The sequence below is a fragment of the Falco biarmicus genome, chromosome 5 (genome assembly GCF_023638135.1).
Source record: "Falco biarmicus isolate bFalBia1 chromosome 5, bFalBia1.pri, whole genome shotgun sequence".
NCBI lineage: Eukaryota > Metazoa > Chordata > Aves > Falconiformes > Falconidae > Falco > Falco biarmicus.
This window is the reverse complement of record NC_079292.1, coordinates 23394384-23419021: the sequence shown is the minus strand read 5'-3', so window position 1 is coordinate 23419021 and position 24638 is coordinate 23394384. Positions and strand designations below refer to the sequence as shown.

The following is a 24638-nucleotide window of genomic DNA, read 5'->3' as shown; positions in this document are numbered from 1 at the left end:
ATGCCTGGACTTTAAAACCCAGCTGAAGGCATGCTAAGGCCCCCCCCTCCCCTGCCCCCACCAAGGGATAAGTCCTGGCTGGAAGCTGGGTTAGGGTGAGGTGGGTTGGAAGGTATTTCAAATGTACAGGCTACCACTCTGCATGATCTATTCATTGCTGATCTTCCATGAAACATAGTCTCTGTGTGGAAAAGTCCTTCCAGGAACCTCCTTGTAGGGGTGGCAGGTTCTTGTCTTTTGAGCTGCATTCTGTTACCTGGAAGACCGAAAGGGTCCATGAACTACAGGAGCCTTTCCACCACCTCCAAAGCTTTATAGCTGGATTCACACGATGCTTCATGCGAATCCAAAACATTTGGCTCATTTCTGGCTCTCAGCCTGTGTTCCCTGGCTTGCCCTTGCCCTGTCCCCTGACCTACCCTTGCTGTCCCAGGGTCTGGCCAGTGCAAAGGCAACAAATGCCAAACTGTAATGAAAAAAAGCTTTTCATTTTCTGATCAAAATAAGAATCTGAAGCACTGGAAATTTCACAGCAGAGCCTCTGCTCCTCAGGTCTCCAGGCCTTGAAAGCTTCTGATAATTAAATCAAATGCCAACCATTTGAAAGCCAATTTGAGTGGCATCCTGGCTCCAAACTCTGCAGAGTTCACCAGTCACTTACCCATTAGCCTCTGCCATGCTCTTGCCTCTTCCACTGCTAGCCTGCCTGCATTCTAGGGGGGGATAAAGCCTGGCACAGCTCCATTTCACAGAAAAGTCAGTTTTGATTTGCTACACCTTTTGGAAATGTCACAAAATATTACAATTTCCAGACACCCAAGAGGGTGCACCAAGCATTTATCTGTCTAGGTAGAGTTCAAATTAAACCAATTCCTTCAAAATACTTGTGAACAGGTCAGAAAAGAAAAAGCTCAGCTGAAGCAGATAAAATTGATGCTTCTACAGTCACAAGTGATTATATCAGAGCATTATACAGGTGACAGTTTTGTTACTTAAGCTTATCTTATTCATTGGTTGGGTTTTTTGGATACAATTATTTGTCTATAGGGCTGGTGGATAATTAACTGCAAATAAAGTATGTTATGAAATGCCACATTTTTTATCACTGCTCTAGGTCTGTATATTGGTTTCATCACCTTGTGACTTGAGCGACTTCCAGAAAAAAGCTAAGACAACAGGAGTTCCTTACTTCAGGGTCTCTCTTCTTCCTTGGGAAACTTCTATGCTCAAATATCTACTGATCTTTTGTTACCCACAGTATCTGAGTAACTCTACTGTCACTTCGGTAGTCTATCAGATTGGTAGTGCTGCTGTCAAGGTAAGACACCCATCCAAAAAATGTCACTGAAGGTGCTAAGCAGAGGTCTGTGGGACCTGCTTGCCAGCGTAAGAATTTGCAAGTAAATAACATGAACTGGAAATATCAACTTCCCTTGAAGCACTCACTTAGTCATGGTGTCAGAGCGAGTGCTCACAGCATCACTCACAGAGGCTTGCACGAGAAGGTTTAACAAATGAGGACCACTCCACCGTGAGCACCGTAAGGTCTGCCTTGTTCCACCCTGTTAGTCCCTGCACTACAGCCCTTGGTGTGAGAGGTTTCCAACCACTTGGCTTTTGAATCCATGCTAGAAAAATGATTAATAACCAGCCAAACACTGAGTCATTCTTTGTCTAGTAGAAAAAGAAAACCAGTAACTCAGAGTAGTAAAAGCACTGGTAGATTTGTGCAGTGGCAAGACATACACCAAGTCTTTTACTGGGTTTGCTTGAAGGCAACCTCCTCTCTTGCCAAAAGCAAAGGTCACCATAAGCTGCAGAATAGCGTGGGAAAACCTGCCTCAGACTTGGCCTGCAGAGCAGAAAGACTGATTTTTATTTTTTTTTTTCAGCCCTGGGTTCTCTCTTCTCAAGAGAAATTTATTTATAGGAGGAATGACGTTTCCTGCCGCATTCTTAACGTACTTGCAGCTTGGGATAAGAACATGGGAGCTTTGTCTTCTGCCATCTGTTTTCTATGGCAATAAATACCCGTTTATGGATTTATCTCTGTCTGCTGTGTTTTAAAGTCACGATATGAATGAGTGTTCATGGATATTCATTCAGACAGGAAGCATCATAGGTAAAGACCAGTCCCAGCTCCGTGCCGGTGTAGATTTACACTTGCGTAATAGACAGTGGAGTTCTGACTTGGGGCTCTGGCCACATTTTTAATCTTAGCTTATCTTCTTTGGAGGCACAAGAAATAAAAAAAGCAATCATCTGGACTAAAATCCCACTGAGCTGCAAACATCCACTGACACAACTAGGCAGAGGGCCTTTAATTTACCATAGCTGAGAGCTGGGCCCTAAAGCTGGGGTGCAAACTGCAAGACCTAATTTAAAATAGCTTTTCCAGCCATATCTCTCCCAGCTTGATTTGTTTCTTACAGCACTTCTTACAGTCTGGAGATGGCCTCCCTTTTCACACAGCATCTGCAGTACCATCCTTTGAGGCTTGAAGGCAGAAGAGAGGGCAGCCTTGTTCTTTTTTAATACAAGAAAGCTGCATGTTTTCTCCAGGCTTTCTAACTCAAAAAACCAATGCCTTGCGTTTGTGGTGGGAAACATTCCTGTGGCTGGAAAATAGCCAGTGAGGTCTTGAGAGAAGGAGTAAATATGTGTTCTTCTTTACCAGTGCCTTGCAACAGCAGAAAGAGATCTCTGAATGGTGCTAGGCATTTGTTAGACATTAGCAGGACTCTATTCATCTTCCTCTTGCACACATCCGCAGCACATGGATGTAATAAAGATAGCTCGCAGGCATAAACCGTCTCATATTAATAACGCAATGGGAGAAAGGACTACATGTTTAATGTGCATGTGTAGTGGTGGGGGAAGGAGCCCCAGAGAAGGAATATCTGGTGGGGTGGGCTTTGTTGAGAAATACTGTGTTAGGGATGGGATTCATGTCTCCTGGTTTGGGGGGTCATCTTCTGACCAAGGCGCCCCTGTATATGCTGGCCAAAGGAGAACTTGCGGGGATGTGAGGAGTTATTGATTCAGCCAAACATGGTCATTCAGGGGACCACCTCTGCAATCCCTGCAGAGTATTTTGACTACCTCTACAGCGATCCCAAAGGCAGCCCAAGGTGCTGGCCAGGATGGAGACGTCTCATAGACATCAGCATTGACTTAGATGAACCCAACTCATGTCTCAGTCCCGACACTGGCTGCTGGTGCGCCCCATGGCACGAAACTTGATTCTGCCTCAGCTGACATGTTTGGTGGTGTCTGTGCCATACCTACTAAAATTTAGCATTGCCTTTTTTTTATTTGGACTTGTAAAAGCCTTTGCAATGCCATCGCTTCTGCTGGGTCCGTGGCGTGTGTTGCGCAGACCTCACACCTCAGGCTTTACATGTGAAACTTGCTTACTCGGGACCATATTTCAGGCTCTTGCACCGCTGCAGTGGGATTTTATGGACTCCAAGCTTAGCAGAAACACAGCTTCTGTGTGGCTTCAGGACCCCAAGTGCAGGGGATCTGCCCTGCTACCTCTAGTTGGTGGAGGGCATCCAGGGAGAGAGAGCATGATGCATGCTTCAGCCAGGTTGACCACAGCCTCATGGGCTGGGTCCCTGTGGGACAGCCATGTGACGAGGCAGAGAGAATAATGGCAAGGACAGAGATTTAGGACAAAAAGCAGCCAGCTGCAAAAAACATCCTACCAAATTCTTCAGCAACCCTTATAGCAAGGCTCCAGCATCTGTCTGACAAGAAGCCTAAAGCACCCCAACCTTAGGTCAAGAAGTAGGAAGGAGATAAATAAACCATGGATGTGAGTGAAAATAAAACAACACAACCCCCTCTGACAGTGGCTGGTCACTTGGGCCGTGTGTGGAGCTGTTAAGTGTGTACACTCTGCCAAGTCCCCTGCAGCGCCAGTCATCGTTATACATCCGTTCTTGCCTCCTGTATAAATATTAACCTTCTCTGACACGTGTACTTGCAGGTATTTCCATGCTCTCCGTTACTCCGCACCATGGGGTTACCTCCTGGAAGCACCCTGTGAGAGTACTGGTGTTTTTCACACCCCTCCATCACATGGACTAACACTCACAGCAAAGCAAAGACTTGGGCTGCTGCTGCTCAGGTGGGTCAGTATGGATAGCATGTTTCCAAAGGGGACATGTGCGTGCATGGAGGAGAAAGGTTTCCCATTTTCCACACTGTTACATGATTTTTTTTAGGCTTATTGGTTTCAGGTACAGTCTGCATGAAAGCATGAGCCCTTCCAGACTGGAGCAAAGGCACCTGCTGTGGCCAGCAGCAGCAGAGGATGGTGGCCCCACAGCACCTGAGAGCTTGCTCTGGCCAAAATATCATCTGCCACCTGCAGGAAGCTGCCTTTGAAGGAGACACCAGGATCTCTGCCTCCCCATGCTAGCAAAAGCAGCTGCAAAGCCACCAGATGCTGACACACCCCCTGTGATCTGGGTCAGCAACAGCAGTGCCTCTGGAGTGAGGAACCCTGCCTGTTGTTACAGCAGTGCTGGGCACTGTACAGGGAACACAAATAATACTTGTCCCCGAGGAAGGTTAAGGCTGCAGGCAGGAGTGCTTGCCCTGGGTCCCTCTCAGAACCAGCATCTTGAACCACAAAGCCCAAATTTACCAGGAGGGACATTTCTGAATGCACTCCAAAGCAACAAACAACAATCAAACAATAGCAGACCAAAGCTGTGTGAATAATTGATTATCTTTGGTTTGCTTGACGGACTGGAAAGGCAAAGAAAATATGTTTCAGGTTGACACAAAGTTATTCTGCTTTCCCTTCTGCCAAATGGAGAAGGAAGAAAAACTAAAAAAAAAAAAAAAAAAAAAAAAAGCAGCTTTGTGTTTAACTGAAACAGTTTTTGACCTGCATTTAATTTTTGAGATTTTTTCATGTCCCTTAAAAAATTGTAGGCATTCATCCAGAATGAAATTACACTCCATTTGAAAGAAAAATTGGAAAAAAAATTTGATTTGAAATGTCCACAACCAGATATTTTTTTGGAGTGACACATGCAACAGACTTGTAGTAAACTCACAGGTGGCTTCAGCTGCCGTAGAACTGCTTTTCAGCAAAAGAGATGCCGTCACCAAAGGTTTCCCTCCTTCCTGTGTGGGGCAACTCTGAGCCGCTCTGGGCTTGTAGAGCTTCTAGACGTGCCACCAGCCATGGAACAGTGGGTGCAACACCCCTCACCAACCCACACCCCCCTGCCCCGAGGCACTGTGCCCAAACCCCTGGCAGCCAGGAGCGTGCAGATGGTGCCGATTCTCTTGAGACAGGCACCGTTGCAGGGACATCAGTGGCAAGCAGAGAGGGTGTGCATGGTGTCCCTGTGCCCTGTGGGGGCTGTGCCACCCCTGCCAGCTCCGGCAGAGGCAGCTTACTAGGCAAAGGCAGCCTAAAGTGCGTGATGTGCACTGGGCGTGCACTGGGTGTGCATCACTCTGAGCCGAGACGCGTGTCCCAGCCAGTGTCTCTTTGCCAGCCTTCAAAGCACTGGGATGCCCCTGGTCCCCTGGGTGCTGCTGCTGAAGGTGACGTGCTTTCAGGAAATTAATGACATAATTACAGCTTCCCCAGAACACCCTGCTATGCCTGCCACAGCAAGAAAGCAACAGCGTTGCCTTGGCTAGGCAGAGACTGCCAGCCCTCCAGCGTCATGTTGGCTGGCACTGACCAGAGCAACAAGTCTTGTGCTGTATAGCCCATATTGCCCTGTGCAGCCTCTGCTCGCTGTACATCTCATCTGGGGCGGACACTAACAGGCATCTGGATCTGTGTTCCCTTATACAGAGCCCTTCCACATCACCCTGAGCTTTCTGCTGGTATTCAGCCTTTGACATTATTATTATTTACACCCCACTGCTACAGGTTGGTGCTGTGATATGCCATCCCAATGTCTCAACAAGTATTGATTGTTAGAAATGATGCTTTTCAGAAATTATTACCTCCAAGTATTACCATGGAGCCTTCAACTAGTTTTAATTGCTGCACGTTATCTTATTGTTCCTGCTGGCATCAATTTCCACCCGAAGTTATCACACAGCCTCTGACTAGTATGAATTCCCATTCATCACCATACAGGTCCCACCAATAGTAATTTCCACACACCATGGCATACACCAATAGTAATTTCTACACACCATGACATAACCCCTATTAGCTCTGATTACTAATGGGGCAGACAACTGTTAATAATCAGTACCCTCCTCATCCTCTGGGCATGCATTCAGGACAAAGAAATCATGGCTTACCCTTTCCACACTGCGTCTCCTCAGTGATCCATATGGTATTTTGAATAAAAGTCTTCGGCTCCTACCCGGAGTCACAGCTGTCTGTACTACCATAGTGCAGAGCTAACTCGTTTGTGTGCACGTGTGTGTGTGAGAGTGCACAGCACACACAGGCTTCCTTTGAAATAACTTACAGTCTCATCTAGATTTCCCAACTATCAAATAGCTGAGTGGGTTTTCACATCAGAGCATATGAGTCAAGATGTGGCTTGTTTGAAAGAAGGAGGGGGAAAAGGGAAAAAAAAAAAAAAAGGAAAAAAAAATGAGGAAAACCCAAGCCTTGTAACCTTAACAACATGCTTCAAGCAGTGTATCTTTAGCTTCCTTCTGTTTCTCGGTGTAGTTTGCTCAGCAGGATTGCTGTGCCACAGAGGTGGAAGAATTAAGCTTCTGGGGAGAATGTTCCAAAAATGTCAAGCTCGCTTCTTGTTGCTACAGATGGTAACCAGGTCAGTTGTCTAATCAAAGCTCTATCATCAGAGTTATTATACATTTTGCCATGTGACTGCAGACCCCTCTGGTTTGCTGTACAGTAGATCACATGTTCACCTTAAAAAGAATATCTGGTGTATCACCATCTGGTGCAGAGATTAATGTTAAATCCTACATTCAGATATTCCTCTCTCCTAGATGCTGGGAAGCACATACCCAGAGCACAGGGCTTGAACAGATCCTCTGGGCTGCTCAGCTAAATGCGAGCACTCACCGGTTCAGGCTACATGGTCTGTACGGCACAGTGCCGGGCATATCTGAGTGGTAACCGAGACCAGACGTTACCACTCACACTCATGCCTGTACACATATGTGCCAGTGAGAGCCTGCTCGGTGATGCCTACAGCTTCTATGTGTACCTATAAAAATGATTATATTGGAGTCTATCATTGTAAAGTGTTGTCTTTACAAAGTCAATCTCAACATCTACGTCTCTTTTTCTCCTATAAAACCACTTCAGAGACTAGTAGCCAATGATCTTTTCTCTGAAAGAAAAGTCCAAAACTACATTTACACTTTAAATTGTACAAGAGGGTTTTAGAAATGAGAAAAGTACTTTCCCTTCCCACAAACTGTCTGCAGCACCAGGAGTTGTCCCGAAGCAGCCAGGTACTATTCTGGGCTTTTGTAAAAGTGTGGTTTGGATGTTGTGTTCATTTCCATGCTACGTTACAGGTACTGGTCCAGATGCGGTTTAGAGTTAATGTGTGCGAAGCAGGAGCATCTTAATCTGTTGACTCCATTGCGGTATTCTCAATTTGCTTAGTAAAATGGAAAAGATGTTGGCCCACACTCTTTTCCTTGGAGCAGTCTATCTGGGAGAGCAAAATTTGCTGAGCAGTGGAGCCAATCCCTTCCTCCATGCATTGTTCTCATTTTAATGCAAAACTAAAAATACTTTGTTTTGATCGAAGTCCAAAAGCCAGGATGAAGGTGTTAGGGACATGACATTAAAGCAACCGTTTCAAATAAAGAAGAGAAACTCTGTATCTGCTCAGCATATGCACATGCATTAAAACCAGTCAAAGAAAAAAACCCAGCAGCTTGATGTGGGAAACTCTAAATATTAAAACAATCGGCCTTTGTTCATAATTAGTTCCATATGTCTCTTGCCAAAGAGAGTGAGAGAGACAGGAAAAGATGGAAATATCTTAAGCATGACTGACTTATATAGGTTCATTATGTGGAATAGGTGCAGGGTTAGGGGCTTTGCTTCTTGCAGGGCTTTTTTTTATGGTTATTAATGCCCCCCCTGCTATCTCACACTTTGCCTACGTGTTTTTTTTAAGCACGAGGTGTCTGGCATTTCCCAGCTGCCCCCAGGGAACCCTTGCCAGCATCAGCAGAGCCACTGGGGATCTACTGGTGGAGGAAGAAGGCAGAGGTGGCTGCAATCTGCCTTACTGGGAGCTTTTCCTGAATAAAAACGGAGTCATGTCTGAGTCAGGACCTCGGGAGCGAGTGCTTTGTAGGAGAACAGAGAAGCGAAGATCTCCCTGCTCACCCAGTCTGAAGCTTCTGCTCACACCAGCCTCTGCCACCAGAAGCTCTCATACTCCTGCAAGCCAGGTCTCCTGCAGGTCCAGCTCCTAGCAAGGCCAGCCGTGTAGATAGAACTTTACCCACTAGAGGGGACAAAGAGCCGTTAGCGCACATCTCCAGCTGTGTCTATAAGCAACGGGGCTGGGCGACCAGAGGCAGACAGGCTCATGGTACCAGCACAAAGCACCACATCGCCTGATATTCCTCCACAGGGGAAAGGGAAGTGTTTGTTCAGTCATTTCCACAAACCACAAGTTCTTTGCATAGGTTTTTAGGTCTTGCAAATGAAATGCAAATCTGCATATTGCTTAAGGCAGCTGAATAATAATAATACAAATATTATTCTTTGCAGGAAACCTCTTGCGCATGTGAAAAGTGAAAGAAATCCATCCTTTTGCATGGTATTGGAACCAGTTCCAACAAGATCCCTGCCTATCCCAGTTGGCCTGACTCCTCCCTCCCTCCCTGGTGCTGCACCCCAGACACAACTTTATGGGTGCCCTCCCCAGGAACCACATAAAGCTGGAGACCCGGACCCACTATGACACCTTCTTCTGTCCCATTCCTCATTTCCCAGGTGGTATGAACCTGCAGACAGGGAGCCTAACCATAGTCACCAGAACTGGAAAACATCCGGATGGATGAGATGTTGGCTTTTTATTTTTAGAATTGTTCAGGGTACATTGGTAGGCAAGTGTATAGGGCACTCTAGTAGGATTAGTTTGCCTATAGGATAAGCAATGTAAAACATGCTTTCATGAGGGTCTTTCTGTTTGTTCCCAGAGAGGGGGTTTAGGTGTGTCTGGCGATGTAAGCCCATCCAAAGGCATTGCAGCCCATCAGATTCTGAATTTCCCTCTGGAGAACCCCCTCTCATGTAGTTGACTGCAGATGCAGATGAAGATGACCAGACTCATCACTGAGGCTTCATTCAACTCCATTGTCTGCAGAGACAAAATTCAACTGAACAGCGCAGTAGGAAATAGAAGCCAAACTATCGTAAGGGAACGTCCCGGCCTTGCCGGCACAGACCCTCAAAAGAGACATGCCGTATTTACTAAATGCTGAAAGATGAAACTCTTTAAAGCAGTGGATGCTTTTCAGTACTAATTGCAGACTGCCAGGAACAGTGGTTTGCGGTAACAATGCATCAGAGGAAAGTACATTCCAATAGATTGCTATTTAGACTAGAATTCTTTTTTTTTGGCCTTTAATGAAAAGGCGAAAGAAATCATTTACTGCTGCAAAGCGGGTTTTGTATTTACAACAGAGGAGTCGAGTTTCAAGTCAGTGTGTGCCCAGTGGAGATCAGTCAATGGAAACCGGTGACAGCAGTGGCGCAGACGAAGTGCAGTATGTGGTATATAGCAGATGTGTCAATAAGACACTGTTTTGCAAAATTGAAAAAATCACTTAGTACAACAAACCCCACTTAAGTTCTGTACTCCATGAAGACATGAGTATGGCAACAGAATAAGAAGAAAAAAAGGATAACTTGCAGGTCCTGACAGTATTTCCATCCTGGATGGTATCTGGTCTCTATCAGTAGCAAAGTCAAATTCTTCCCTGGAGCCCTGATAGGGAAACCACTTGTATCTGATCTCCTTAGCAGCTCTCATTATTCTTGGTGGAATTTCTTACTTCCCACTGTAAGAAATCCTCCCTAGGTGATTTCTTGGGGCAAAGCAAAGCAAGAGGAAGACAAGGACAGCAGGGACAAGGACAGCTTTGGTGTTGCAGCCCCTACAGTGATTTGTCTTATGTTTTATTGCACCCAGAATCAGACTGTAAAGGACACTGCCTTGCTGGGATTGAAAGATAAGCACAGGTTGTCATTGCAAATCCAGCTCACCTTAAAGTTAAAAGAAAACCCCCAATTTTCCAGTCTTACATAGTGTTTTACAGAGAAATGTTATGATCACTCTAGCCTGGGGAGAGATGTGGGAAAACACACCAGGTAGAAATCCATTCACATATGAGCCTCTTCCATTAGAGCCAGCAATAACCCAGCAGGTTGCTAGGTTTGTGGTCCCCAGCCACAGAAAGGTCGGGGGCTTCCCCTGTGTGTGGCAAGGCTGTGTCATGCCTGGGGACCACACAGGCCATCACATCCCTGTCTCTTCTGGGCAAGCAGTGCATGTGAGTGTCTTTGCTGGGTGCAGCAGCCCAGACTAAATATGAAGGTCATTTCCACACTTGAACAGATATTCTTGTTCTGCTTTACTCTGTTTTGGTGCTCTGGGTTATGCAGTGAGCAGCACAGTGTTGGACTGCTTGTGCAGCAAGTCCTTCACTTGTACTGACAGAGACGACTAGGACTTCAGGCTCCTGTGACAACTGCACTGTGCTACAGCACAGTTGTTTAACCATCCACAGTTAACAGACGCTTTAGTAGGTCTGACTAGCATAAGCCTAAACAGGAACCCAAAGCCAAGAACTTCTGGACTCAGAATAGTTCATATCTGATGCATGTTGCTGTAGGTTAACCCAGAATGTAATGTTAGACGTTCCTAAATTCCCTCATTCACTGGTATTCCAGTAGAAATATCCACATGGCTGCTCATCTGCTGCTCATCAGCCTTCAGTGTCATGGGGAATGGCTGGCAGAGCAGAGTGTGAAACCCAAGATGTCACCTGCTGAGCCTGCACCTAGCCAAGAGCTTAGACCCATCAGCTGGTGTGTCCACCAAGCCAGCAAGTTCTTGGCACAGCCTCTAGTGAAAGTCGTGGCATCAACGCAGACACCCCAGAAAATGTCTCCAGTAAAGAGGACAGAGCAACTTGCACCCTTCCTCTGTCCCTACTGCCACCAAGCTGACTCTCTTGGAGGAGCTTCCATCCCACCTCCAGTTCTCCTCCCCATCCTCCGTCCTGTGTGCTGTCCTTGCTGGGGAAAGTGGTCCCAGCCTCCATGCATCCAGGCAGGCAGGGTCCCAGAAAACACTGGCCAGAAGAATAACAGCAAGTGGGGCTTCTGCTAGATGGAATGACATTTCCCTTGTGCTTTAGTGAGCCGTTAGGTCGGCTCTTTTCCCACATAACTCAGAGAGACAGTAATTAATTAGGGAGGGAACTTGCCTGACCCCATTGCCCTGGAGACACACCCCTGTAAACATCATGAAGGGATTGCAGAGGCCACGTCTAACTTCCAGGGCTTATATAAACAAAAAAGGAGTTATTTGGCAACGACATCACATTCCCACATTGTGGATGTGTAGCAAAGGCTGGATGTGATGCATGCAATGGCAGTCATGCGCTCAGCTGGGGTATGACTGTGCATATTTCTGTCAGGAATCTGGTTTAAAGTCTCCGCAAGTTGTGACAACTGCAAGGTACGTGCAAATACTGGGTGCATCTCAATATCGAGTCTTAAAATGTGAGTGGGCTATTCCTGTGTAGTGCTTAGCACTGCTGATTTGCTTCAGTTCCTGAAGAAATAGGGTTTTGCTCAGCCCAGCATGGAAGGTACTCAGCCCTGAGCTAGATTTAAGCTTTAAACAGGATATGTGACATATGGACTATGTCAAACCCTGTGAAGATAAATGCTTCTTTGTTCTGTGTAATTTTCTCTCTTTTAAAACTTCATCTTTGTTACACTCCTTTGATTAATCTGAATATATTGTGGGAAAGCACATGTGTCTGTTTGAGGGAAGGAGGGAGAGTTATGTTGCTCTAAGAGAAAGCCACATGGATATCAGAGAGGCCAGCATGTCCCTAAAGAAACAGGGAGGTAGAAGACCCCTGAGAGATGTCACAAGGGTTTTTTTTTCAGCTTTGCCAGACCTGGTAAAGAGCTTCTCAGGCAAATTTTGTTTTATAGTTGAAGTCTCGCAGTCATGGAATGATGACTTTTCTCTGTGTGAGGAGAGAACTGTGCACAAAGCTGAAAGAGGAACTGCCAACTTCGGCAAAACTACAAAAGCAATTTGGTTATGTACTTTGTGGATTTATATGGACAGATTAAGAAATGTGAAAAGTTTGTATGACTCTCTGGTTCTTCAGCCTTGGAGTCTCTCCCTCCTATCATTTTACATTTTACATCCTACCCTACAAAATTCCTATAATTTTGATTTCATTGCTTCAGTTCTCCTGTGTCTGCCAAGCTGTAACAACACCCTACCCCAGCTGTAGGAGACATCTAGAGTGGCACTTGCCTCTTCCGACTTTGGTTGCCTTTATGTGAGCCCATCATCTGGACTCCTTTTGTCACCAGTGAAGAGAAACGGGTACTGGCAAGGTTTAAGACACCATGCCAGCTTCGGATGCCTACTTCACTGGAGGTTGAGTGATATCTAGAAGTATCAATATCTCAACAGCAACTATAAAATAAACTTGCTAACTGGCCACTCTTGGTCTACCTCTCCAGCTATCAAAAGTTCTGCTGCATCCCTTGGTAGCTGTATTTATTTACCTTGCCCTTGCTAATGTCCCTGATGGCATTTGCACTCCCTGCTCTTCATTCTCACTGTCTTCTTTTTGCGCGCTGTTAAGCACAGGTGAGCAAGCCTAGACTGCTCCACAAAGCTCTTCTGTTCCACAGAGGCTCTCTGAGGGTCAACATCGTGGCTGACTCTCATGGGAGTGTGGTTAGAGGTTCTCTGGGGTTGGTGGCACTGTGTACAGGGCTGTGGCACGGCACTGTTGGCTTTTCTCCTGCTCTGGGAGCCTTCACGGCAGCTGTGCCGAGTAACCTGGGTCCCTGGGCTGGGATCAAAAAATGACTCAGCAGATTCGTGACAGAACATCTACTATGGGCTGCTAAATTCAAAGACAGCACTTCTGGGTCACGTACCACCCCCCTCCCCCTGGAGTGCAAACAGCTGGTGGTTGGAAGGTACCTGTGGGGACTGTTGCTATGTACTTGCTCTGTTCTTACATTTGTCTGTAGTCACTCAATGTCAGCTGCTGTCCAAGACAAGATGCTGGTCTAGGTCATTCATTGGAGAGGCTTGGTATGATCATTTTTATTTTCTCATTTTCAGAAGTGTCTGAACAAAACCTGACAAATAGTTACCTAATTGGATCTCTTTAATGGCACAGTCAGGCTGAGAAACCTCACCTTTTAATGCAGGTCAAGGGGCCTGATTCTGCTCCTGCCTAGCTCACTGGCAAAACACAGGCTGACTTCAGCGGTGGAAGATGAGGCTTTAAATCTCCTGCAAACTGGATGCTGAGGGTAAACTGGAGGATGCTGTTGTTGCCAGAGAGAAACTCATTAGGAGCTGCTTCAAAGAACTGATTTCTCTGATAAATAAACACCTGGAAATACCCATTATATTGCAGAGGGTGAGGCTGGCATCCACACTATTGCATTACACATGATTTGTGACTGCTCCAAGTATGAACTTGCTGCTTGCTTTTCGATTAGCAAGTCCTGGCACCCTGGCAAAACCACACAATATATTGTGACTATAGAGGTTAATGGATCACTTTACATGTTGATGATGTCTTATTATTGCAATGGTTATTAAGAAAAATTTAACAGAGACACCAGGAGTCGATAGTAGTTGCAGGAACATTTGTTTGATTACAGCAGAGATGGAGACCGCTGTATGCAGGGCTCACTGTGCAAATGGTGGTCAAAGCAAGTCCATCACAACCACCTTTCTGCCCTTCTCCTTTCTTCAGGTTGTCCTCAGTACCAGCTATGAGAACAGCTACTGTTTACTAGTGCTGATGGCAAGAGAAAACGGGAAGGTAATGGTGTAATTGCCCAAGGAATGGACAAATATAACACCTGTCTGTGCCAGAGCATGCTAGGACTAGATCCAAAGGCACACTTCAGCCTTGGCATTGGAGATCTCTGTCCCAGACGTTGATGATTGGATTATTCTGTGACTGTGGTGGAATGTTACACTCCGGCATGAACAAATCACTAAAGTGGGGTTCTGGAAGTCAGATTTTTACTCCTTTTTAAGTGGTAGGATGGAGGAGGATGCTGCTCAAATGGCTTCATGTCACTCTGTCTCAGTTTCCCTACCTGTAAAATCATGAGAAGAGCTGGCACTTACTGCTGCTGCTTTTGTTGCCATTTCTCTGTTATTAATGAAGACCCAGGTCACTCAAATGCCTGTCCCTTGGCAGCTTGGTTTTAAGAGCTAGAATACATGGGCATCAGTAGCCACCACTCCAGATCCTCACAGGGATGCAGTGGCCTTGTCCACCTCATGGTGCCATCCCCATTGTCAAGGTCTGCCAGGGAGCCCTGCCTCCTTTGGCACCTCTGGCCAAGGGACCTGACCCTCACTTTTGACTCTTTGGTGTTAGGGCTTGATTCCTTCTCCTTCAAATATCCAGTTTTAGGTCTGGCTGGATACAGGAGTTTGACTCGGACTTTAGTTCCTGTTCATTGCCAGCTGGCAGAAGAATGAGCCAGAACACTTGCAGCATCCCAGGTAATTTCCTCTGGTTTCCTCTGACTGCTATGGTATTAGAAACAGAGATTAAGTTTCATGTCCTTGCTGTTTTGGTGTTAACTCTGCCAGGACTTGACGATGTGGGGAGAGAGAAGAGCAGCTGTTTCTCAGGGTAACAGAGGCAGCTGGAGCATAGCAAATCTGGATTGTTACATCCACGCAGGGCAAAACAACCACAGCCCCTCGCCATGCCAGGAAGCCCCCAAAAATGTCACTCTCATCAGATAGTCTCCTCTCTCTATGTATACACACACACATATATTTTTTTAAAAAAATATACTAAAATGTATTTTTTTACGTATACATACATACACACACACACACATATATTTATCTGTGGAGTGTGGTGGGAGGAAGGCTGAGGAGCCAGCTGTGGAAATAGATGTTTGCAGGATTGTAGATGGAGCTATGGAGAGTACTGTGGATTTAGCAGGCTTGGCTGTGTTTGGATGACATCTAAAACCCCATGAACCACTGGATGCCTGTCATTTCCCAGGTGGCATTTGGAGCGGGCCAGGTATACACTGTTCATGGTTTAAAGACTTCATCTAAGTCTCTCTTTCTCTCCTGTGACATCCACTACAGCTCCCTCATGCCTGCCTTCAGAAACCAGTCTCTTTTTTGAGGTCGCTGATGTTTGACTACTTCAGGCTCATTTTTCCACTAGGATTATTATCCCTTTGCTGGTTTCCTTGACAGTCTGTTTCTTCCAGCTCTAAAGCCACATCCATAATGCAAGGAAAAGCATCCCTTGCCAGGGCAGGCTCCACCCCCCACCTCACCCCTGAACCCTCCCAGACATCTCATGCAAAGTGCCCCAGGCATGCTGGGCATGGTTCATTGTGAAGATTCGCTCTAGCTGTGCTGAAGGCAAGACTTGGAAGGCAGCAAGGTTGGTCCTGAGGTGTACCTCAAAGGTTTCCTTTCATAGACTGCACAAGAATAATTAGCAAGTTCCGAGGCAAGGAGGGTTTGGCTCAGGAATGCCTTTTGCATGCAGTGAAACAAAGCTTCAGAGCCTGTATTTCTTACCCAGCCTTCCTTTTCCCCTTAGCCTACCCCAGGGACCTGCTGAGCTTGTCCTTGCTCTGCCTCCTTAAGTTGGCCCCTGCCTCCCTGTCTGGGTTTCTCCAGCCAGCCAAGTCCCAGCTCATCAAGCAGCTCAGTGGCAGCCTGCCGGTGATGACAGCTAATTATGAAATGTCATGTTGGAGGCTTCCCTTTTATCTTGCCTTGTAAAGCCCAGCAAAGCTCTCCAATGCCCTTTGGTAACAGGGAAAAGGAAGCATCACTGCAGCAACAGCTGCTTCTCTGATAGCGGATGACAACGTGGCAAGTACACCATGTCCTGGAAGGAAATGGCAGTTCATGCCATGTAGATGCAAATTTCTAGTCTCCACAATCAATAATAATAACAATAATAACAATAATAACAATAATAACAATAATAACAATAATAACAATAATAACAATAATAATAATAATAATAATAATAATAATAATAATAATAATAATAATAATAATATTAAGTGTTCCAGTGTAATATTAACTTTCCAGTGGAAGTGTTAAACATCCCTGCTGCCAAGGCTTGCTACCCCCTCTACAAAACTCTGCTGAACTCACTCCAGGTGAGTTCCTGCATGACAACTTAGTTAAAAACCTTATCCAAAGAAAAACTGGACCTAATCTATAGTCTTTCTTCAGTCTGTATTCCTTCAGAAGCCAACCTGCACTGAGGTGAGTTAGTATGAGCTGAGCTAGGGCTCAGTTTTCTCTAGAACCCTGTGGTTATTTCTCATTTGCTGTCTACTATAACTTCTCTATGCTGTGACAAAATGGGCTCGCTAGCTTGGTAGGTGCTGTTAAACTGGGCTTCGTCAGGGCCCACTCATCTGGGAATGGGTTACTGCCCCTGTGGTCCAATAAGCACTAAAACTAGGGTTCTTCAAAGTTTAAAAAAAGACAAGTCAAGGCTCTATAGACCAGTTTCCCAGTTCTGCAAGTAATCGCCTGGTTTGGACCAGTGGAGGGCACCGAAGAACTGGAAGAAGAGTATTATAGTGACAGATGGCTTTGCTCTTTCATCAATAAACCTGACACAGATGAAGATGCATGGCACAGAGTAGACTTGGAGATCATTCCCAGGAGGGTCCTGTTACCTGGCAGTCCATCCGCCTGCAGCCCATTTGGCCCTGCTGGTATGGCCCCATGCTCCTCACCCAAGCACTGGTCTTGCTGGTAACAGCAAAACACTTGGTAATGGATTAATGACCTCGGACAAATCTGGTGCTAGAATGATCTATAATAGCCAAAGTTTTGTGTTTTGCCCTTCCTTCATATTAAGTTTCATATTTACTTTTCTATATCCAGCACTAGAGATTATTTTTAGCATCGCTCAATGGACAGGTGATTTAAGATCAAGCATAGCCACAAAGCAAGGTGATGTATGAGTAAAGCCTGAAAATTGTGCCTGATAGTGTCAGACAAAATTTGGAACATTTGGTCTATCTGAAAATCTTCCTGCCATAATTCCTAGGTAGGTTTTAGAAAAGCCCAGCTAGCTGCAAACGTGATTGCTCACCAGTGTAAATTTCTGTCCTTGATTTGCAGAGGGACTAGATTAGATTGATAGTCCTGATGGTCAAAGTGAGACGTGAAACCTGGACATGCCATCCACAAACCTTGCAGCCGCAGGCTCCGCAGAGGGACAAGGGGGAGCAAAGCAGTGACACTAGTGCAGTGTACCCCTGCACAATGCTGCACAGACACACCAGCTCTTGCAGAGCCATCTGGGGCTCTGGCATGGCACGGCATGGCACCGCATAGACATGTCCCTGCATCACACTTTCAGCTGTGACTGCAGTGTCCCAGTTGGGGACATCTCACTGAGTTTCTGGGGTTACATATGTGAGGGACAACCTCGAATCAAAACACAACCTGAGAAAAACTCCATTGGTTTCACGAACTGAGGCCACCTGCACCTCTGGAGAATTTCGCCCATGTTTTATTTGATCTACAGTCACTCTCATTGCAAAAAATCCCAACAAATCCAAACTCAAAAACCCATGAGGAAAGACACTTGAGTGGAAAAAAAGGATAGACATAAGAATACAGAAAGCCTAGACACAGCTCCGAAACAGTGCTCACAATGGGACATGAAGAGCCAAGAAAAAGGATTTCTTATGACCTGTCTTATAGGGCTGGGTGGTTCCCATCAGGGCAGGAGGCTTTCCATGCCCTTCATACACAGTCAGACACTTGTAGGGTTGTTCAGCCTCAATCAAGTCAGTAAAACCTGGCTTTCTAGATCTTGCCAGTCTCTGAGATACTGCTTGAAGCTACCCTGTGACAAAATGCCTTTAAACACCCGCTGTTCAATGACACCTGCCCCATTCTCACCTGCCTCAGTCTCCCAGATGTCAAGCACCCAGCTCGATGAAGCGATGCTGAGTTACAAATAGACCAAACAGGATTGGGGTGCCAAGTTTATTCTACAGCAACTGCAAATAGTCCAAAGAAAGCACCAGCTCCTTCCCACACAAAATAACTTCCACAGCGTGCTGTCATGAGATGCAGCTGTTGCATCTTTCCTTGTCATGGGGATTAAAACCCTTAGAGATTTTCTCTGGGGTGCACGGTACTCAGAGTGGGGAAAGGAGTTGAACTCATTAGTAGTCATTAGTTTGATTCAAATCTTGCAGCCAAAAGAGTATTTCAGTATTTCATACCCTACACAAAGTCTTTGACAGGGCAGCCTCCGACTATTTTCCTCTACCTCCTATCTGAGCAACCTGTGGGAAAGGGGAGAGGGCACTCCCCAAAGCACTGAGGGGAGATGCCAGCCCAGAGAGACTTGCATCCATTTCACAGCACAGATGGACACCTTAGTAACTGGACCATGGGCTAGGAAGCTGGCAAACCCTCCTGTTTTTCACTATTGTGGTTGATGCCTAAGATTCCTCAGCAGTAGACCCTGAAATCTGAAGCATTTCATTTAAGACTTGCCAAAAAACCTCTGCTGAAAATTCAGAATATCACTTGCCATCTTATTTCTTACAGCTTGAATTCAGAGAGTACAGATCACCTTGGCATGACTTTTTTTTTTTTTCTTTTTTTAAGTTAAATAATGTGGCAATCCCTCATCACAGTTTTCCCCACACACCCCAAAAAGCTTCCCAAACATGGCCATCTCTGGCCTTTAGGCAAAAACCATCAAGTTGTGTTGCAAAAAGCAGGAATGTTTTGAAATGTTTTGATATTTTTAAGAAACTTTTAAGAAGACATGATACAGAGACTTTCTTATCTCAGATGTGCAGAAGCAAATCATACATTTCCTCACTGAGCTTTGATGACTTCAAGGAAGCAATTCCAGATTAACCCTGGTTTAAACTGTTCAATTTAGCCAGGAGGAAAAAACTTGATTTTCTTGAAAACAGGACTACTTTTGCTTGCTCCTCCATCTCTTACAAAAACTAACCCAAATGGCAAAGTGGTAAAAGACCGTAAACTAATAGCTGTCAAAATCCTAAAGCCAAGGACACTGATGCTAAGCAATACACAGTTTAAGTGCTCTGTCAATGCACTGCTTTTACAGAGGTATTCCCCAAACCGACCAAAGCTCCCCCTTTTCACATACTTAATCAAAATTGTAGATGATACACAGAGCTGATGCTGAATCTGTCCTGCCCTGGAGTTACTGCATGTTACCACTTGCAGTAGATGCCTTAGCTATACCACAGCACATTGGTAGTGTTGGACCCATGGTTTATCAGGAAATGTAAAGGAGTTAAGTCGATGCGACACTTGGATACACCATTACATTCGTACGCTGCCTTCTGGATTATTAGCATCTCTCTCTAAAAAGGAAATTGTAGCTTACTTACGAACACATCCATTAGTAGGTGCTCCAGCGTCACTTCAATATCCTCTAATTTAGCTGCCAAAGTCATCGTGAAGCTCCAGACAGAGAAAAGCCCTCCGGAGTCCCAATCCAAAATGTCTGTGGCCAAAGCTAGTTCTCAAACTGTAGCAAATGAGTTTCTCATAGATAAAGAAAATCTGAGAAATCAAAACTTAACATCTGAGTCCAGATGATGGCTGGACTCCGTGCCAGCTGTCAGTCCTGCTTGTGGGACTGAGGATTATTCCATGTGTGCAAGATGGGAGCAGAAGCTGCAATGTGCGTGCTGCCTTCCTTTCAGACCTCCCCAGTCAGAAACATGGAGCTATATCTGGGAAACCACAACAGAGGGAGGGAGAGACACACACAGAGGGAGAGAGAGGGAAGGAATGGAATAAGCTGCCTTTGACTATGACTGATATTTATAGGACTACTTGGTTTTGACTCCAGTCCATTTCTCTGTTCATTTCTGACCTTTCACAAATGGCTCAGCACACTGGAGCGTATTGTAAAACGGGGGCAGCAGGTCCCACAGAAGTTGGCTGTGACCAGTGCTGGGCCAATTCACACAAGCACACAATCAATAGCTCTTTGTCAGAGCATACCAGGCTCTGTGCTGTAGCTAGTGACAGAGGAGAGCACAGACATGTAAAAAACAAGGAAACAAAAGTTGTTTGGATACTAATTTTTTCCTAAGAGTATTAATAGATTCCCTTACCCACTCCCCAAGGCATTGGACGGCAGTGGTGACTTCTGAGGTTATGTACAAAGGGGAACAACCTCAAATAATCCTACAGGGTTTGACTTGGCAAACACCCTGGCACCCCCTCTGAAATGTCCTCCCACCACCCAACCCCTTCGCTCTGCAGCATCCCCGTCCAGGTTGTGAAGCACTACTCAGGGCTAGACCCTTCCTCGCACTGTATTTATGGAAAGCTTAAAGCATGATCCTAAGCGCTCGCTGTTGCTTCACACATCTGCTCCTACTTAAGTCAATGGAGAAAAGGTGACATTTCTGCTTGCTTAGTACTTCTTGCCTGTAGCTCTCACAGCACCACATGTAGTGGTAAGGTACTGATGGACCTGATCCAACCGAAGCTAAAACCAATGCAAATCCTTCAAGCATCTTGCTTAATGCTAGCTGGGAACCAAATAGAAAGGAAACTGAGGCACAGAAAGGAGGATACTGAAAGTCTTGGTATGGGCAGGAGCCATGCTGGAGTCTCCTGCATCCTAGACACTGCTGAGTTCACCAAACTGCCTTCCATGATGTTCACATTACTTGGCTGAACTCTTTTTTATTTATTTGACATGTACCCACACAGTTTGAAGCCTCAGAGTGAAATCTTGCATGTGGTGTATTCCAGACACTGGGAAAAAAAACCCCACAAGGCTGCCCTAAAGGATTCAGAAACTGAAGACTGGGTATTATTTATAAAAGTGTGAGACGGATAGAGTTGATGGAGCTTAGAGGGACCTCTAGTCATAAATTCCAACTAAATGTCCTTAGAGTTATAGCAGAAATCACATTTTCAGACATCTAGCATCAGCATGTGAACAGGAGCTGCCTCTGATGGTCGAGTTTTACTAGACAACAACATGATAGACCATTTGGGACACGGTATGATGGATAGTTTCAATAGCAAAGAAGGGCATGTAATTCATTTTCTGGATGGACCAACTCTCATTCACACAAGGCCCTGCATCAGATAATAGGTTAGCTGCTCCAGAAATAAATGCAGCACAGGAAGCTTGTCTACTGCAGAGAAAGACTGTTCATCATCCGCATGCTGCCGTTTCATTAAAGCTTTGACAAAGTGTCTACCTTCACCAGTCCGAGTGGAGGGGTGTTTTAATGAGCACGGATCAAACCACAAAGAAACATATTTGGAGGGTATTACATAGAAGGTGGTTGAAACTCAGGGAATCATAATGCAGTACACTGATGCGTTAGCTAGCGTGCATTGCTCAGTGCTGCACATGAGTTTCACTGCAGACAAGATTTCATGTGCTTTGCTCTCTAGGAAGTATGTGCAGAGACCTGACCACTGGGAAGCCTTCATCTCCTCTGGCATGTGTGGGAATTCAGAGATCCCAGGAAGCTATGGCTTCTACAGGAGCAGGCTGGGTCCAAGGGCACGTGACTGTTCTCTTGTGGGTCTCCGTCCCTGGTCCACAGCAGGCAGTGCTCAGGCTGTGTCAGTACGAGCCAACAGAGGTCCACCAGGACTGAATCCTGCATTTGTCCGCCTCTAACTGATGCTACTGTCCAACCAGTCTGACCACAACAAGAACTGTACTGGAACCAGACATGTGATCACTTCTCCCCTCCCCACCCCTTTTATTGCACAAAGGCTATGTGTTCCATGCTGAAATATGAAATTAAAGATCCTTTTCTGTAGGATCCTTTTGTGCAATAGTGCAGGGCAACCATGTCACTTATGCCCCTTGACTGTCCCTGTAGCTGCATTGTATTGGCCAGAGAGATAAACAACAGGAGACATCTTCCAGGGTCAGAATGCAGTGTCCATGTGACAGACTTCTTGACTCCAACACAGGATCATTTTTGTCTTCACAAAGATCAGCCTCAAGATTATTTCAAAAATGATGGAGAAAATAGTGCCAGGCACAAGAAAATGGCTTAAGGGAACACATAATGGCTTCCCTAATTTCTGCTCAAGAAACACCTGGCACTAAAAGCACCAGGTGCTCCCCTGGCGATGGCAAGGAGGATGAATGGGCTCTCACCCAGGCTCAGCTTTACACCACCTGGGTTTCCATTACTCCAACAATAAATAACAGAGATACACCAGCTCTCAGACTCTTGCACTTGCAATATCAGCTTAGCAATTCTCCTGCTGATCAATATTAACTGTCTTTGGAGACGGTCAGAAATCTGGCAAAAATGCTGTTGGTGTAAAAAGTTGCTTTGCTGACGTAAGTCCTGTGGAATTTTCCTAACTCCTAGACCGCAGGGTTTCTCTCTTTCCATTTTGCCTTCCATAGAACAAGGGTATCTCTCTTTCCATTTTGCCTTCAAATTGCAATAAAATTTCAGATTCAAAGCAAAGTACAATTGGAAAAGTTCTGAAACATAAAAAATGTGCAGAAGATGAGAAAAAAAGTGTGTTCTTGTTCTAGTGTTAACTAAAGCAGTTGGTGTGAGTGTGGTAAAATAAAAGGTCACAGGAGTGCAGAAAGCTGTTTCATTGAACCCCTTGCAAAAAGCAGATAGCAGAAATCAGAGCCACAAGATCCAATCTAAGCAAAAGAACTTCTTCAAACACATCAAAGCTTGGGGACCTCTAAATCTATCCCATTGGCTCCCTTCTAACTCTCACTTCAATAGTGCTTACCCCAAGTGACCTCTTTTATGGAAATAGCCTCTAAAATACAATAAACAAGAAAGAATTTCACTGAGTTCCCCAGGGATTATTCCCAAACCCTCTGTGCATGTGTGCGTGTGCATTATAGGTACACACAAAAATGAGACCATGTGTGATAATGAGAAGCTCTAACTTGGTTGATTCTTTAATGCAGTAAGTCCAAACCCTTTCTTTATTAAATCATTATTTCCATCTATTCTAATTCCTGAGAATTTATTATTTTGGCCTTTGCAAGCATGAGACCTCTTCTATTTAAAGCAGAGCATCCATCTGACAACACACCAGGGTATTTGTGCAGAACAGGATGTTCTTCTACACCCACATTTTCCCCTCACTTCCTTCCTAGTTTTCTTCTACCATTTGGGAATAAGATACTAGAAGAGAGCTGAGAAGTAGAGACCATTGGAACATTCTTGCCAAAATGGGATTTCAGCAAAACATGCTGTTTGTCAAAAGCTGAAATGTTATGTGGGGACACACTGGGTCCCAGAATTGTTTTCTTAGGGGACATTCAGGGGTGAAGGTGGTTGTTGATGGTAGGGGAAAAAGTCACCCTCCAAGGGCTGGCTTACAAAGACAGGGGTGTAAAAACAGGGCACCAAGTTTAGTGAGTAAAGCCAAAAGATGACAAGAAAGGGTTAAAAAGCAGATCTGAGCCTTAGTCCCAGGATGCTGTGTTTGGGCCAGCCCAGCTTGCAAAGATGGGAGCTAAGGAGTCTGGGGAGAAGAACAGGCAGATTATGCTTGTATGAGGCAAAAAGCATGCCTGTGTCATGGAGCCCACCAGGAAAGCGAGCCTGCCTCACATCCACTGCTTTAGCCAAGGAGTCAAGTCCTCAGGAATTGTGGATTATGAACACATATGACAAATATGGGTCAAAGCCCATTTGGGGCAGTGCCTTTGCCATCCCACAAGCATGGGATGGGATGGCAACTGAGCTGCAACAAGCCAGGCTGTGCTTCTACCCAACTAGTACAGAACCTTTATGAACTTTTCTGCTTTAAATAATCAAAGGGAGGATTTGAAGATGAGTCTTTTTGATCTCCTACACAGGTTCTACTGTGCTTTCTCCTCTTGAAATCAAATAATAGATCTATTGCAACAAAGTGTGAAGTTGTTCTCTTTGGGGAAGGTGGAGAGGGAGGTCCCATCCTTTTGGTAAACTTGGATGTCAGGGAAGCATCAGCTCCCAAAACCCTCCTTCCACCTCCATTTCTCCTTCCCACACAAAATCCTAGACATAGGAACTCATCAACCTGACACCTCCCGGTTGGATTGCAGTAATTCACTGAATTTGGAGCTAAGTGTGAAACCTAGCAGGCTCCAGCTGGCCCAGGGCACAGTCATCTGCCTTCACCTTGATTCATGACACTGCAAGTCAACCCCATCCTGCAGTAGCTTTCAGTGTCAGCTGAGGGCCTTGGTAATAATTTTCCTATGAATGCATTAACCTAATGCTGCATCAAAGGCTGAACATCAGCCTATGGCCCAGCCTCAGAGCTGTGGTCCAGGATGAAACTCAATAACTTCATCTGATGAAGGCATCTAGCTGTGGCACAATATCTTCA

At 45.4% G+C, this 24638-nt stretch overlaps 1 protein-coding gene across 4 annotated transcripts in view; it reads right to left on the bottom strand.

Moving 5' to 3' along the window:
* The window catches only part of FRMD4A (FERM domain containing 4A), a 386216-nt gene that overhangs the window by 206703 nt on the left and 154875 nt on the right, over positions 1-24638 (bottom strand). Inside the window, exon 1 of one of the 4 annotated variants that reach the window (XM_056339184.1) lies at positions 19667-20013. The exons of the other annotated variants lie outside the window; for them this stretch is intronic. Within the exon in view, the coding sequence (XP_056195159.1) occupies positions 19667-19732 (66 nt within the window). The 5' untranslated portion in view covers positions 19733-20013. Of the gene's footprint in view, positions 1-19666; positions 20014-24638 lie in introns of those variants that run through there. 4 annotated transcript variants of the gene reach the window in all.